General features: G+C 48.2%; 1 protein-coding gene across 2 annotated transcripts in view; it reads left to right on the forward strand.

The window, feature by feature from the left end:
* The first annotated feature begins 59 nt into the window (after nt 1–59).
* The window catches only part of NPIPB4 (nuclear pore complex interacting protein family member B4), a 25,436-nt gene continuing 11,157 nt past the window's right edge, over nt 60–14,338 (forward strand). Inside the window, exon 1 of one of the 2 annotated variants that reach the window (XM_058440801.1) lies at nt 60–1,748. In XM_058440801.1, coding sequence (XP_058296784.1) covers nt 1,683–1,748 — 66 coding nt within the window. In that variant the 5' untranslated portion in view covers nt 60–1,682. The remainder of the gene's footprint in view (nt 1,749–14,338) is intronic. The other variant, XM_058440802.1, reaches the window with a different exon arrangement.

Below are 14,338 nucleotides of genomic sequence, written 5' to 3' on the forward strand. Positions count from 1 at the left end.
CAATAACCTTATGTCATAGTAAATGGTAAAAGGATTTAAAGCAGTGGTTTTCAGCTGCCAGAGGCCTGAGTGAGTTTGGGCACACTCTGTGTGATCGGGCAGAAGAAGGCCTTTGGGAAGTTTAGCTGAGGACTGGGCCAGGAAAGGTGATGGACAGTGGGGGTCTGTCCTGGTCACCAGGCCCCTGGGTCCTGCCCACCTGCTTGGCACTCCCCACCCATCACTCATGATGCTGCCAAGCCCTCTGGGTATTGTGGCCAAATACCCTAGGAGAAAAGCTGATGAACTTTGTTTCTTGAAATGCACAGATTCCTTGGACATCCCTGGGAGGTCAATCATGAAAGTCAACTTGGTTTTCTCCCCCTCATTTGGTTTCAGAATTTAGAGTCCACATGCACAGGCAGTAAGATGATATAGATAAGTGACATCATCACTCTGTTTCGGATGTTAAAATGTCTAAGTGGGTTAGGGGTGATTTGAGATCACACAACCTTGTGCCACAAAGTGGAATTCCCAGGCCAGAGGGAGACATTTTATTGCCGTGTTATGATCTTATCATTGAGTTTAAAGGCAATCTTGTTTCATTTTGGATTCTGTCTTATGTTTATATCTTATGAGGGCACTTTGAATTTCCAAGCAAATAATAATTTTGAGTTAGCTTTTAATCATTGACTTCTAGCACAGTTATATGATCAGAAACATGTTGTGTGATTTGATTGCTCTAAAATATATTGAGATTTGCTGGAACAAAATAAGTCACGTTAACTTTTGTAAATGTACCGTGCATGCTTAAAATGAATGTATCTACAACATTTGTTCCTGAGATACAGGTTGATGGACGGATGGCTACAAGGATGTGATGGAGATGGTTTACTATTGGGACCTTCCACATCCCGCTGATGTTTTGTTGCTTAGGATATGAACGGCTGAGCGGGGGCTGTAAAACCTCGCACTCTGCTTGGGTATGAGGTTCTTCCTGCCGTCCTGCCATCATTTGTTTTTTAGGTTTTGTCGCCAAGAGTGACCTTGAGGAACCCTGGGAGCTCAGGAAGGAAGGAGCGCCCAGAAGCAGGGACAGGGAGCTGGTTGGGGAGGACAAGAAATCAGGTTTGTGAAGGTTCCAGAGAGGACCTGTCCTTGGGAGGTGTGGGGGGGGCTGAGATGGGGGAGGGGGCATTGAAATGACACCAGGTGGAAGCACTGTGAGCTCACAGGTGGTCCACTGTGAGGCACCACCGGGGTCACCGATTGGTGGAGAGGGAGTATAAAGCCCCAGGGTTGCTAAGCTAGGGCCCAGACCGAAGAAGGTTTGCTGGAAAGCAGATCCCTGGTCTCCATCTAATTGCTCCTAAGCCTCACGCTCCCTTGCCCCTCGCGTCCTGTTGCTTCCCTGATTGACCTTCTCTGTGACCTGTAGCTAAACCTTCTACCAGCGCTTCAGAACTTAATTTGAACCGGATCCTTTCCCAGACCCCTTTCTTATTCTCCTCCTCCTCCAAGTGCCCAACAGCCCCCTTCTCCTTTCCCTTCCCTTCCCTCCCCTCCCCTCCCCCTTCCCTCCCCTTCTCCTCCCCCTCCCCAACTCAGATCCGGGCACCGTCTCCATCCCCTTCCCTCCCCCTGCCCTAAGGCACCCCCACCTCTGTCCTGGCCACCTCAGGGCACCCTGAGAAGACCAGGACATGCGGGTGCAGTGGCTGCTCTTTTGGCTCCTCCCGCTGGGATTTATCAGCCATCAGTCCATCCATGTGAGTAGACGCTGGACCCGCGGGGTTTCTTCCTTGTTACTGGGCTGTGTCACGCGGCATGAAATTACACAGCTCAGGCCTGTAATCCCAGCGCTTTAGGGGGCCAAGGTGGGCAGATCAGTTGAGTCCAGGAGTTGAAGACTAGCCAGGGCATCATAGTGAAACCCCATCTCCACAAAAAATTCCAAAAAAGATTAGTCGGGCCTGGTGGTGCATACCTGTTATCTCAGTTACTGGAGAGGCTGAGGTGGGAGGATCGCTTGGGCCCAGGAGCTGGAAGTTGCAGTGAGCCGAGATGGCCCCGCTGCACTCTTGTCTGAAACAAACAACATGGACCAAAACAAAGTGAAATGTCATTTGATTTGTGTCACCTGGTTTGATGAATTTTTTTTTTTTTTTTTTAGACAGAGTCTCACTCTGTCGCCCAGGCTGGAGTGCAGTGGCAAGATCTGGGCTCACTACAACCTCTGCTTCTGGGGTTCAAGCAATTGTCCTGCCTCAGCCTCCTGAGTAGCTGGGATTACAAGTGCAGACCACCACGCCTGGCTAATTTTTGTATTTTTAGTAGAGACGGGGTTTCACCATGTTCGCCAGGATAGTCTCCATCTCTTGATCTCGTGATCCGCCTGCCTCAGCCTCCCAAAGTGCTGGGATTACAGGCTTGAGCCACTGTGTGCGGCCAAAATGTATAACCTTAAGAGTAAGTTTACTAACTTTGGAAAGTACGTACACCAGCATAACCCAACCCCCTTTCAAGATCTACGTTATTTTATTTTTATTATTTTTTTTTGAGACAGAGTTTCTCCCTTGTTGCCCAGGCTGGAGTGCAATGGCACAACATCAGCTCACTGCAACCTCTGCTTCCCAGGTTCAAGTGATTCTCCTGCCTCAGCCTCCCAAGTAGCTGGGATTACAGACATGTGCCATCACGCCCAGCTAATTTTGTATTTTTAGTAGAGATACGGTTTCTCCATGTTGGTCAGTCTGGTTTTGAACTCCCGACCTCAGGTGATCTGCCCCCCTCAGCCTCCCAAAGGGTTGGGATTACAGGTGTAAACCACCGTGCCCAGCCAAGATCTACACTATTATGTCACCCCAGAGAGTGAACTCTCACTCTTCCCAGCCAGTCTCTTTCTTATCATAGGTGAACTTGCTTATTCTGGAATTTCACGTACACAGATGCATGCCATGCCATAGGTACTCTTTTGTGTCTGCCTTATTCTGCTCAACACCAGGTTTCTGAAATCATTACCATTGTTGTATGGTTCTCTAACTCCATCATTTCCATTTCAGACTCAGCATATGCTGAGTTCAACCTGTTGAAGGGCTATCTCTGTTTAATTCACGTTCTTGAAAGAAACATTTAAAATTGAGATGTTTTCAAGAATATATAGTTAAATCCTGAGGAATCGATGTAGAAATGGTATCACAAGCTGTCTGAACTTACTCAGGGGAAGTCTTTGTCTTCACTCACATAAGAGTCTAATGGAATTAATATCAAAATCTTAGAGAAATCCCACACTATTCATGCCATTTTCATGATCTTGGTAATTTTTTTTAATTTTTTTTAATTTTTCATCGCCTTGGTATTTTTTTTTTTTTTTTTTGAGACGGAGTCTCACTCTGTCACCCAAGCTGAAGTGCAGTGGTGCGATATCGGCTCACTGCAACCTCTGCCTCCCAGGTTCAAGTGACTCTTCTGCCTCAGCCTCCCGAGTAGCTGGAACTATAGGCGCGTGCCACCATGCCCTGCTAATTTTTGGTATTTTTAGTAGAGATGGGTTTCACCGTGTTAGCTAGGATGGTCTCAATCTCCTGATCTCGTGATCCACCCACCTCGGCTTCCCAAAGTGCTGGGATTACAGGTGTGAGCCACCGTGCCCGGCTCACCTTGTTAATTTTTAAGCACTAAAATTTGATACTTATTTGTGAATGAAGTCACCTCTTCATTGTATTTTTTTTTTACTTATGCTGAGCTTTAAATGACAAAGATTCACATAATCCAAGAGAGAAGTATTATTTAGAGGGATTCTTTTATCGTGTGATATTTAATAAATGCATCCAACGTTATACATCAGTTTAAAAAACAAGTAAATAACTTTAAAGTAAAGATAACTACTGGCCAGGTGCAGTGGCTCACACCTGTATTCCCAGCACTTTGGGAGGCCAAGGCAGGTGGATCATGAGGTCAGGAGTTCGAGACCAGCCTGGCCAAGATGGTGAAACCCCGTCTCTACTAAAAATACAAAAATTAGCCGAGCGCGATGGCAGGCGCCTGTAATCCCAGTTACTCAGTAGGCTGAGGCAGGAGAATTGCTTGAATCCGGGAGGCGGAGGTTGCAGTGAGCTGAGATCATGCCACTGCAATCTAGCCTGGGTGACAGAGCAAGACTTTGTCTCAAAACAAAAAGAAAAGAAAAGATAAGATAATTACTTTATACTTAGCTTGTCTTACCCATGAGTGACGGGCTGCATGTGGCCCAGGACAGTTTTGAATGCAGTTCAACACAAATTTGTAAACTTTCTTAAAACATTATGAGATTTTGGCCAGGTACAGTGGCTCATGCCTGCAATCCCAGCACTTTGGGAGGCTGAGGCGGGCAGACTACCTGAGGTCAGGAGTTTGAGACCACCCTGGCCAACATGGCAAAACCCCATCTCCACAAAAAATACAAAAATTTGCTGAGTGCACTGTCAGGTGCCTGTACTTCCAGCTACTCAGGCTGAGGCAGGAGAATCACTTGAACCTGAGAGGCAAAGATTGCAGTGAGCCGAGAGCATGCCACTGCCCTCCAGCCTGGGTGACAGAGTGAGACCCCATCTCAAAAACAAACAACAAACAAAAACAAAAAAACGGCTGGGCACAGTGGCTCACACCTGTAATCCTAGCACTTTGGGAGGCCGAGGCAGGCAGATTGCCTGTCAGGAGTTCAAGACCAGCCTGGCCAACATGGTGAAACCTCATCTCTAGTAAAAATACAAAAATTAGTTGGGCATGGTGGCAGAGACCTGTAATCTCAGCTACTTGGGAGGCTGAGGCAGGAGAATGGCTTGAGCCCAGGAGCTGGAGGTTGCAGTGAGCCGAGATTGCACCACTGCAATCCAGCCTGGGCGACTGAGCAGAACTCTGTCTCAAAAAAAAAAAAAAAAAAAAAATTACCAAGGTGGAGATCATGAAAATGGCATGAATAGTGTGGGATTTCTCTAAGATTGTTGATATTAATTCCATTAGACTCTTATGTGAGTGAAGACAAAGACTTCCCCTGAGTAAGTTCAGACAGCTTGTGATACCATTTCTACATCGATTCCTCAGGATTTAACTGTATATTCTTGAAAACATCTCAATTTTAAATGTTTCTTTCAAGATGGTGAATTAAACAGAGATAGCCCTTCAACAGGTTGAACTCAGCATATGCTGAGTCTGAAATGGAAATGATGGAGTTAGAGAACCATACAACAATGGTAATGATTTCAGAAACCTGGTGTTGAGCAGAATAAGGCAGAGACACAGAAGAGTACCTATGGCATGGCATGCATCTGTATAAGTGAAATTCCAGAATAAGCAACCTAACCTATTGTAAGAAAGAGACTGGCTGGGAAGAGTGAGAGTTCACTTTCTGGGGTGACATAATAGTGTAGATCTTGGCTGGGCACGGTGGTTTACACCTGTAATCCCAACCCTTTGGGAGGCCGAGGCGGGCAGATCACCTGAGGTTGGGAGTTCAAAACCAGACTGACCAACATGGAGAAACCCTATCTCTACTAAAAATACAAAATTAGCTGGGCATGGTTGCACATGTCTGTAATCCCAGCTACTCAGGAGGCTGAGGCAGGAGAATCACTTGAACCTGGGAAGCAGAGGTTGCGGTGAGCTGATGTTGTGCCATTGCACTCCAGCCTGGGCAACAAGGGAGAAACTCTGTCTCAAAAAAAAGTAATAAAAATAAAATTACGTAGATCTTGAAAGGGGGTTGGGTTATGCTGGTGTACGTACTTTCCAAAGTTAGTAAACTTACACTTAAGGTTATATATTTTGGCCGCGCACAGTGGGTCACGCCTGTAATCCCAGCACTTTGGGAGGCTGAGGCAGGCGGATCACGAGATCAAGAGATGGAGACTATCCTGGCGAACACGGTGAAACCCCGTCTCTACTAAAAATACAAAAATTAGCCAAGCATGGTGGTCTGCGCTTGTAATCCCAGCTACTCAGGAGGCTGAGGCAGGACAATTGCTTGAACCCCAGAAGCAGAGGTTGTAGTGAGCCCAGATCTTGCCACTGCACTCCAGCCTGGGTGACAGAGTGAGACTTCGTCTTAATAAAAAAAAAAAAAAAAAAAAATTCATCAAACCAGGTGACACAAATCAAATGACATTTCACTTTGTTTTGGTCCATTTTGTTTGTTTCAGACAAGAGTGCAGCGGGGCCATCTCGGCTCACTGCAACTTCCAGCTCCTGGGCCCAAGCGATCCTCCCACCTCAGCCTCTCCAGTAACTGAGATAACAGGTATGCACCACCAGGCCCGACTAATCTTTTTTGGAATTTTTTGTGGAGATGGGGTTTCACTATGATGCCCTGGCTAGTCTTCAACTCCTGGACTCAACTGATCTGCCCACCTTGGCCCCCTAAACTGCTGGGATTACAGGCCCGAGCTGTGTAATTTCATGCCGCGTGACACAGCCCAGTAACAAGGAAGAAACCCCGCAGGTCCAGCGTCTACTCACATGGGTGGACTGATGGCTGATAAATCCCAGCGGGAGGAGCCAGAAGAACAGCCACTGCACCCGCATGTCCTGGTCCTCTCAGGGTGCCCTGAGGCAGCCAGGACAGAGGTGGGGGTGGCTTAGGGCAGGGGGAGGGAAGGGGATGGGGACGGAGGCCCGGATCTGAGTTGGGGAGGGGGAAGAGAAGGGGAGGGAAGGGGGAGGGGAGGGGAGGGAAGGGAAGGGAAAGGAGGAGAAGGGGGCTGTTGGGCACTTGGAGGGGGAGGAGGAGGAGGAGAATAAGAAAGGGGTCTGGGAAAGGATCCGATTCAAATTAAGTTCTGAAGCGCTGGTAGAAGGTTTAGCTACAGGTCAGGGAGAAGGTCAATCAGGGAAGCAACAGTACGCGAGGGGCAAGGGAGCGTGAGGCTTAGGAGCAATTAGATGGAGACCAGTGATCTGCTTTCCAGCAAACCTTCTTCAGTCTGGGCCCTATCTTAGCAAACCTGGGGCTTTATACTCCCTCTCCACCAATCGGTGACCCCGGTGGTGCCTCACAGTGGACCACCTGTGAGCTCACAGTGCTTCCACCTGGTGTCATTCCAATGCCCCCTCCCCCATCTCAGCCCCCCACGCTCCTCCCAAGGACAGGTCCTCTCTGGAACCTTCACAAACCTGATTTCTTGTCCTCCCCAACCAGCTCCCTGTCCCTGCTTCTGGGCGCTCCTTCCTTCCTGAGCTCCCAGGGTTCCTCAAGGTCACTCTTGGCGACAAAACCTAAAAAACAAATGATGGCAGGACGGCAGGAAGAACCTCATACCCAAGCAGAGTGCGAGGTTTTACAGCCCCTGCTCAGCTGTTCATATCCTAAGCAACAAAACATCAGCGGGATGTGGAAGGTCCCAATAGTAAACCATCTCCATCACGTCCTTGTAGCCATCCGTCCATCAACCTGTATCTCAGGAACAAATGTTGTAGATACATTCATTTTAAGGATGCACGGTACATTTACAAAAGTTAACGTGACTTATTTTGTTCCAGCAAATCTCAATATATTTTAGAGCAATCAAATCACACAACATGTTTCTGATCATATAACTGTGCTAGAAGTCAATGATTAAAAGCTAACTCAAAATTATTATTTGCTTGGAAATTCAAAGTGCCCTTATAAGATATAAACATAAGAAAGAATCCAAAATGAAACAAGATTGCCTTTAAACTCAATGATAAGATCATAACATGGCAATAAAATGTCTCCCTCTGGCCTGGGAATTCCACTTTGTGGCACAAGGTTGTGTGATCTCAAATCACCCCTAACCCACTTAGACATTTTAACCTCCGAAACAGAGTGATGATGTCACTTATCTGTATCATCTTACTGCCTGTGCATGTGGACTTTAAATTCTGAACCCAAATGAGGGGGAGAAAACCAAGTTGACTTTCATGATTGACCTCTCAGGGATGTCCAAGGAATCTGTGCATTTCAAGAAACAAAGTTCATCAGCTTCTCTCCTAGGGTATTTGGCCACAATACCCAGAGGGCTTGGCAGCATCATGAGTGATGGGTGGGGAGTGCCAAGCAGGTGGGCAGGACCCAGGGGCCTGGTGACCAGGACAGACCCCCACTGTCCATCACCTTTCCTGGCCCAGTCCTCAGCTAAACTTCCCAAAGGCCTTCTTCTGCCCGATCACACAGAGTGTGCCCAAACTCACTCAGGCCTCTGGCAGCTGAAAACCACTGCTTTAAATCCCTTTACCATTTACTATGACATAAGGTTATTGTAAACAGGAAATATTCTATTGATGCTACAAATGGAAAGCCAATGCCTTTACCATAAATAGAAAAACAACCCTAAGAAACAAGCAAAACAAAAACAAAACAGGGGCTGGGTGTGGTGGCTCACGCCTGTAATCCCAGCACTTTGGGAGGCCGAGGTGGGTGGATCACAAGGTCAGGAGTTCCAGACCAGCCTGGCCAATATGGTGAAACCCTGTCTTTAATAAAATACAAAAATTAATCAGGTGTGGTGGTGGGCGCCTGTAGTCCTAGCTACTTGGGAAGCTGAGGCAGGAGAATAGTTTGAACCTGGAAGGCAGGGGTTGCAGTGAGCCAAGATCGCACCACTGCACTCCACCTTAGGCGACAGAGTGAGACTCTGTCTCAAAAACAGCAACAACAACAAACAAACAAACAACAGGGATAACAAAACTATGGAATTCAATTCTATTTGTATGCTGCTGCCATGCTGCAGCCCTAGATTTGGCTGGGTGTGGTGGCTCACGCCTGTAATCCCAGCACTTTGGGAGGCTGAGGCAGGCAGATCATGAGGTCAGGAGTTCGAGACCAGCCTGACCAACATGGTGAAACCCTGTCTCTACTAAAAATACAAAAATTAGCCGCTTGTGGTGGTATGCACCTGTAATCCCAGCTACTCAGGAGGCTGAGGCAGGACAATCCCTTGAACCCGGGAGGTGGAGGTTGCAGTAAGCCAAGATCGCACCATTGCACTCCATCCTGGGTAACAGAATGGAATGAGACTCTGTCTCAAAAACAAACAAACAACAAAAAAAAAGCCCTAGATTTCGGTTGTGTTACTTGTAAAAGGAGAGACAAAGTAAGTGGGGGTTGAAGTCAGATTAAACCAAAAATGAATGGCAGAGAGTACTATAATGTCCATGAAGGGTTGCTAGAGTCACCGTGATCACAGCCCAAGCAGAGACAGGGAAAGGAAGAAGTTTGTGAGCAGAGTTTGGGGCCTCAAACAGTGGGGGTTATTCGTGCAGCCCAGGAAAGTCTCCCCAAAGCCAGGATCAACCTCCCTTGCAGGCCAGTCCCTCATGGAGGCATGGCCAGGCACCTTAGATTTGAGACCAGCTGTGTTGCTGCTGACCAGCTGTGTGACCCTGGGCTGGTTTCCTTCCATACAATGGGAGTGCCAATTGCTGCGTGCAAAGACTCTCAATTTTAAATGTTTCTTTCAAGATGGTGAATTAAACAGAGATAGCCCTTCAACAGGTTGAACTCAGCATATGCTGAGTCTGAAATGGAAATGATGGAGTTAGAGAACCATACAACAATGGGAATGATTTCAGAAACATGGTGTTGAGCAGAATAAGGCAGACACAATAGAGTACCTATGGCATGGCATGCATCTGTATACGCGAAATTCCAGAATAAGCAAGCTAACCTATGATAAGAAAGAGATTGGCTGGGAAGACTGAGAGTTCACTTTCTGGGGTGACATAATAGTGTAGATCTTGGCTGGGCACGGTGGTTTATGCCTGTAATCCCAACACTTTGGGAGGCCGAGGTGGGCAGATCACCTGAGGTCGGGAGTTCAAAACCAGCCTGACCAACATGGAGAAACTGTATCTCTACTAAAAATACAAAATTAGCTGGGCGTGGTGGCACATGTCTGTAATCCCAGCTGCTCGGGAGGCTGAGGCAGGAGAATCGCTCGAACCTGGGAAGCAGAGGTTGCGATGAGCTGATATTGCCCCATTGTACTCCAGCCTGGGCAACAAGGGAGAAACTCTGTCTCAAAAAAATAATAATAAAAATAAAATAATGTAGATCTTGAAAGGGGGTTGGGTTATGCTGGTGTACGTACTTTCCAGAGTTAGTAAACTTACACCCTCCCACCTCAGCCTCTCCAGTAACTGGGATAACAGGTACGCACCACCAGGCCCGACTAATCTTTTTTGGAATTTTTTGTAGAGATGGGGTTTCGCTATGATGCCCTGGCTAGTCTTCAACTCCTGGACTCAAGTGATCTGCCCACCTCGGCCCCCTAAAGTGCTGGGATTACAGGCCTGAGCTGTGTAATTTCATGCCGCGTGACACAGCCCAGTAACAAGGAAGAAACCCTGCGGGTCCAGCGTCTACTCACATAGGTGGACTGATAGCTGATAAATCCCAGCAGGAGGAGCCAAAAGTGCAGCCACTGCACCCGCATGTCCTGGTCCTCTCAGGGCGCCCTGAGGCGGCCAGGACAGAGGTGGGGTGGCTTAGGGTGGACGGAGGGAAGGGGACGGGGATGGGGTCCCGGATCTGAGTTGGGGAGGGGGAGGGGAAGGGGGAGGGGAGGGGAGGGAAGGGAAGGGAAAGGAGGAGAAGGGGGCTGTTGGGCACCTGGAGGAGGAGGAGGAGGAGGAGAATAAAGGGGTCTGGGAAAGGATCCGGTTCAAATTAAGTTCTGATGCGCTGGTGGAAGGTTTAGCTACAGGTCAGGGAGAAGGTCAATCAGGGAAGCAACAGGACGCGCGGGGCAAGGGAGCGTGAGGCTTAGAAGCAATCAGACGGAGACCAGGGATCTGCTTTCCAGCAAACCTTCTTCGGTCTGGGCCCTCCCTTAGCAACCCTGGGGCTTTATACTCCCTCTCCACCAATCCGTGACCCCGGTGGTGCCTCACAATGGACATTCCACGTAGCGTCATTCCAGTGCCCCCTCCCCCATCTCAGCCCCCCACACTCCTCCCAAGGACAGGTCCTCTCTGGAACCTTCACAAACCTGATTTCTGGTCCTCCCCAACCAGCTCCCTGTCCCTGCTTCTGGGCGCTCCTTCCTTCCTGAGCTCCCAGGGTTCCTCAAGGTCACTCTTGGCGACAAAACATAAAAAACAAATGATGGCAGGACGGCAGGAAGAACCTCATACCAAAGCAGAGTGCGAGGTTTTACAGCCCCCGCTCAGCCATTCATACCCTAAGCAACAAAACATCAGCGGGATGAGGAAGGTCCCAATAGTAAACCATCTCCATCGAATCCTTGTAGCCATCCGTCCATCAACCTGTATCTCAGGAACAAATGTTGTAGATACATTCATTTTAAGCATGCAGCGTACATTTACAAAAATTAACCTGCCTTATTTTGTTCCAGCAAATCTCAATGTATTTTAGAGCAATCAAATCACACAGCATGTTTCTGATCATATGACTGTGCTAGAAGTCAATGATTAAAAGCTAATTCAAAATTATTATTTGCTTGGAAATTCAAAGTGCCCTTATAAGATATAAACATAAGAAAGTATCCAAAATGAACCAAGATTGCCTTTAAACTCAATGATAAAATCATAACATGGCAATAAAATGTTTCCCTCTGGCCTGGGAATTCCACTTTGTGGCACAAGGTTGTGTGATCTCAAATCACCCCTAACCCCCCTAAACATTTTAACATCCGAAACAGAGTGATGATGTCACTTATCTATATCATCTTACTGCCTGTGCATGTGGACTTTAAATTCTGAACCCAAATGAGGGGGAGAAAACCAAGTTGACTTTCATGATTGCCCTCCCAGGGATGTCCAAGGAATCTGTGCATTTCAAGAAACAAAGTTCATCAGCTTCTCTCCTAGGGTATTTGGCCACAATACCCAGAGGGCTTGGCAGCATCATGAGTGATGGGTGGGGAGCGCCAAGCAGGTGGGCAGGACCCAGGGGCCTGGTGACTAGGACAGATCCCCACTGTCCATCACCTTTCCTGGCCCAGTCCTCAGCTAAACTTCCCAAAGGCCTTCTTCTGCCCGATCACACAGAGTGTGCCCAAACTCACTCAGGCCTCTGGCAGCTGAAAACCACTGCTTTAAATCCCTTTACCATTTACTATGACATAAGGTTATTGTAAACAGGAAATATTCTATTGATGCTACAAATGGAAAGCCAATGCCTTTACCATAAATAGAAAAACAACCCTAAGAAACAAGCAAAACAAAAACAAAACAGGGGCTGGGTATGGTGGCTCACACCTGTAATCCCAGCACTTTGGGAGGCCGAGGTGGGCGGATCACAAGGTCAGGAGTTCCAGACCAGCCTGGCCAATATGGTGAAACCCTGTCTCTAATAAAATACAAAAATTAGCCGGGTGTGGTGGTGGGCGCCTGTAGTCCCAGCTACTCGGGAGGCTGAGGCAGGAGAATAGTTTGAACCTGGGAGGCAGGGGTTGCAGTGAGCCGAGATCGCACCACTGCACTCCAGCTTAGGTGACAGAGTGAGACTCTGTCTCAAAAACAGCAACAACAACAAACAAACAAACAAAAAACAGGGATAACAAAACTATGGAATTCAATTCTATTTGTATGCTGCTGCCATGCTGCAGCCCTAGATTTGGCTGGGCGTGGTGGCTCACGCCTGTGATCCCAGCACTTTGGGCGGCTGAGGCAGGCGGATCATGAGGTCAGGAGTTCGAGACCAGCCTGACCAACATGGTGAAACCCCGTCTCTACTAAAAATACAAAAATTAGCCGGGTGTGGTGGTACGCACCTGTAATCCCAGCTACTCAGGAGGCTGAGGCAGGACAATCCCTTGAACCCGGGAGGTGGAGGTTGCAGTAAGCCAAGATCGCACCATTGCACTCCAGCCTGGGTAACAGAATGGAATGAGACTCTGTCTCAAAAACAAACAAACAAACAAACAAACAAAAGCCCTAGATTTCGGTTGTGTTGGTTGTAAGAGGAGAGACCAAGTGAGTGGGGGTTGAAGTCAGATTAGACCAAAAGTGAATGGCAGAGAGTACTATAATGTCCATGAAGGGTTGCTAGAGTCACCGTGATCATAGCCCAAGCAGAGACAGGGAAAGGAAGATGTGAGCAGAGTTTGGGGCCTCAAACAGTGGGGGTTATTCGTGCAGCCCAGGAAAGGCTCCCCAAAGCCAGGATCAACCTCCCTTGCAGGCCAGTCCCTCATGGAGGCATGGCCAGACACCTTAGATTTGAGACCAGCTGTGTTGCTGCTGATCAGCTGTGTGACCCTGGGCTGGTTTCCTTCCATGCAATGGGAGTGCCAATGGCTGCGTGCATGCAAAGACTGTCTGAGGATAGGAGGAAGCAATCTGTTGAGCACCCGTGTACCTGAGTGTCATCACCTCCCAAGGGCATCTTTCGTTCCAGTGCTGGCACCTTGGAAGGCCCTTGGCCACTAAAGGCAGTGATGATGGTAACAGCAGTAAATCATCATTTATGGCTGATGAGGGAAGGCCAGGGGGTAGGGCTCCTGGGTCCTGGACAAGAATGAGGTTCTGGGCACTCCTGGGGACAGCTGACTGGTAGAATTCCTGGGTCCTCAGGGGGCAGGTCCATCTGCAGTGGCATTGGGCCTAGGCTGGGATGCTGAGTTAGCCACTGGAGCATCAGCAGTACAGGCAGGCACAGAGGCAGTGGATCCATCGGAGGTGGCAGGTGTAGGATCCTCTGGTGAGCAAGTAGAGTCACCAAGCCTGGCTGACCATTACCCCCACTACCCCCACAGCCGATGCCCTGTCCCTTGCCTCATGCTCCGGCAGGGTACAGGCTCGCACCTGGGGCCTCATGGAGCATCTCTCTAAAACCTCTGTGTCCTGGTCATTGAATGGGCACTTGAGTCACCCAGGGCCATTGGAACAAAGAGGAAGAATCAGGCCCTGCGATGTTTTGGGAGAGTGTTTAGCACAGGAAAATGCACAGAATACATGGATGACATGGGGGCACTGTCGGTGTGGGAGCAATAGTTTACAACTTCCAGCCCTAATCTGAGCACTCTCACCTGTGCAATCTGAAAGGAACAGGAGACTTGCAGGAAAGATAGTGCCTGGATTTAACTTAAAGGAACTAAAATGTTGGAATTTTCATTCTTGATATCCCTCCAAATCAACTCTTTCAATGTTCCCATCCTCAAAACTATCATATGGGGCAACTGAGGCAGTCAGAGATTTACTGACTCAATGTCACTCAGTTGATTCTGAGTTCACGGCTGATTACATCTGACCAAACTGCTTTTTCTGAAGTCTACTCCGTTTAATCATGCTGGTGATGATTTTGTGCAGCTCTGGGACAAACTCTACCTGGCTGAGGATAAAGCAAATCCGCAGTGACTTAGTCCTGCTGTCATTTCCCATCAGTTCCCCACTCTCCTCCTCT

Source organism: Hylobates moloch, unplaced genomic scaffold (assembly GCF_009828535.3).
Source record: "Hylobates moloch isolate HMO894 unplaced genomic scaffold, HMol_V3 SCAFFOLD_6, whole genome shotgun sequence".
Classification (NCBI taxonomy): Eukaryota; Metazoa; Chordata; class Mammalia; order Primates; family Hylobatidae; genus Hylobates; species Hylobates moloch.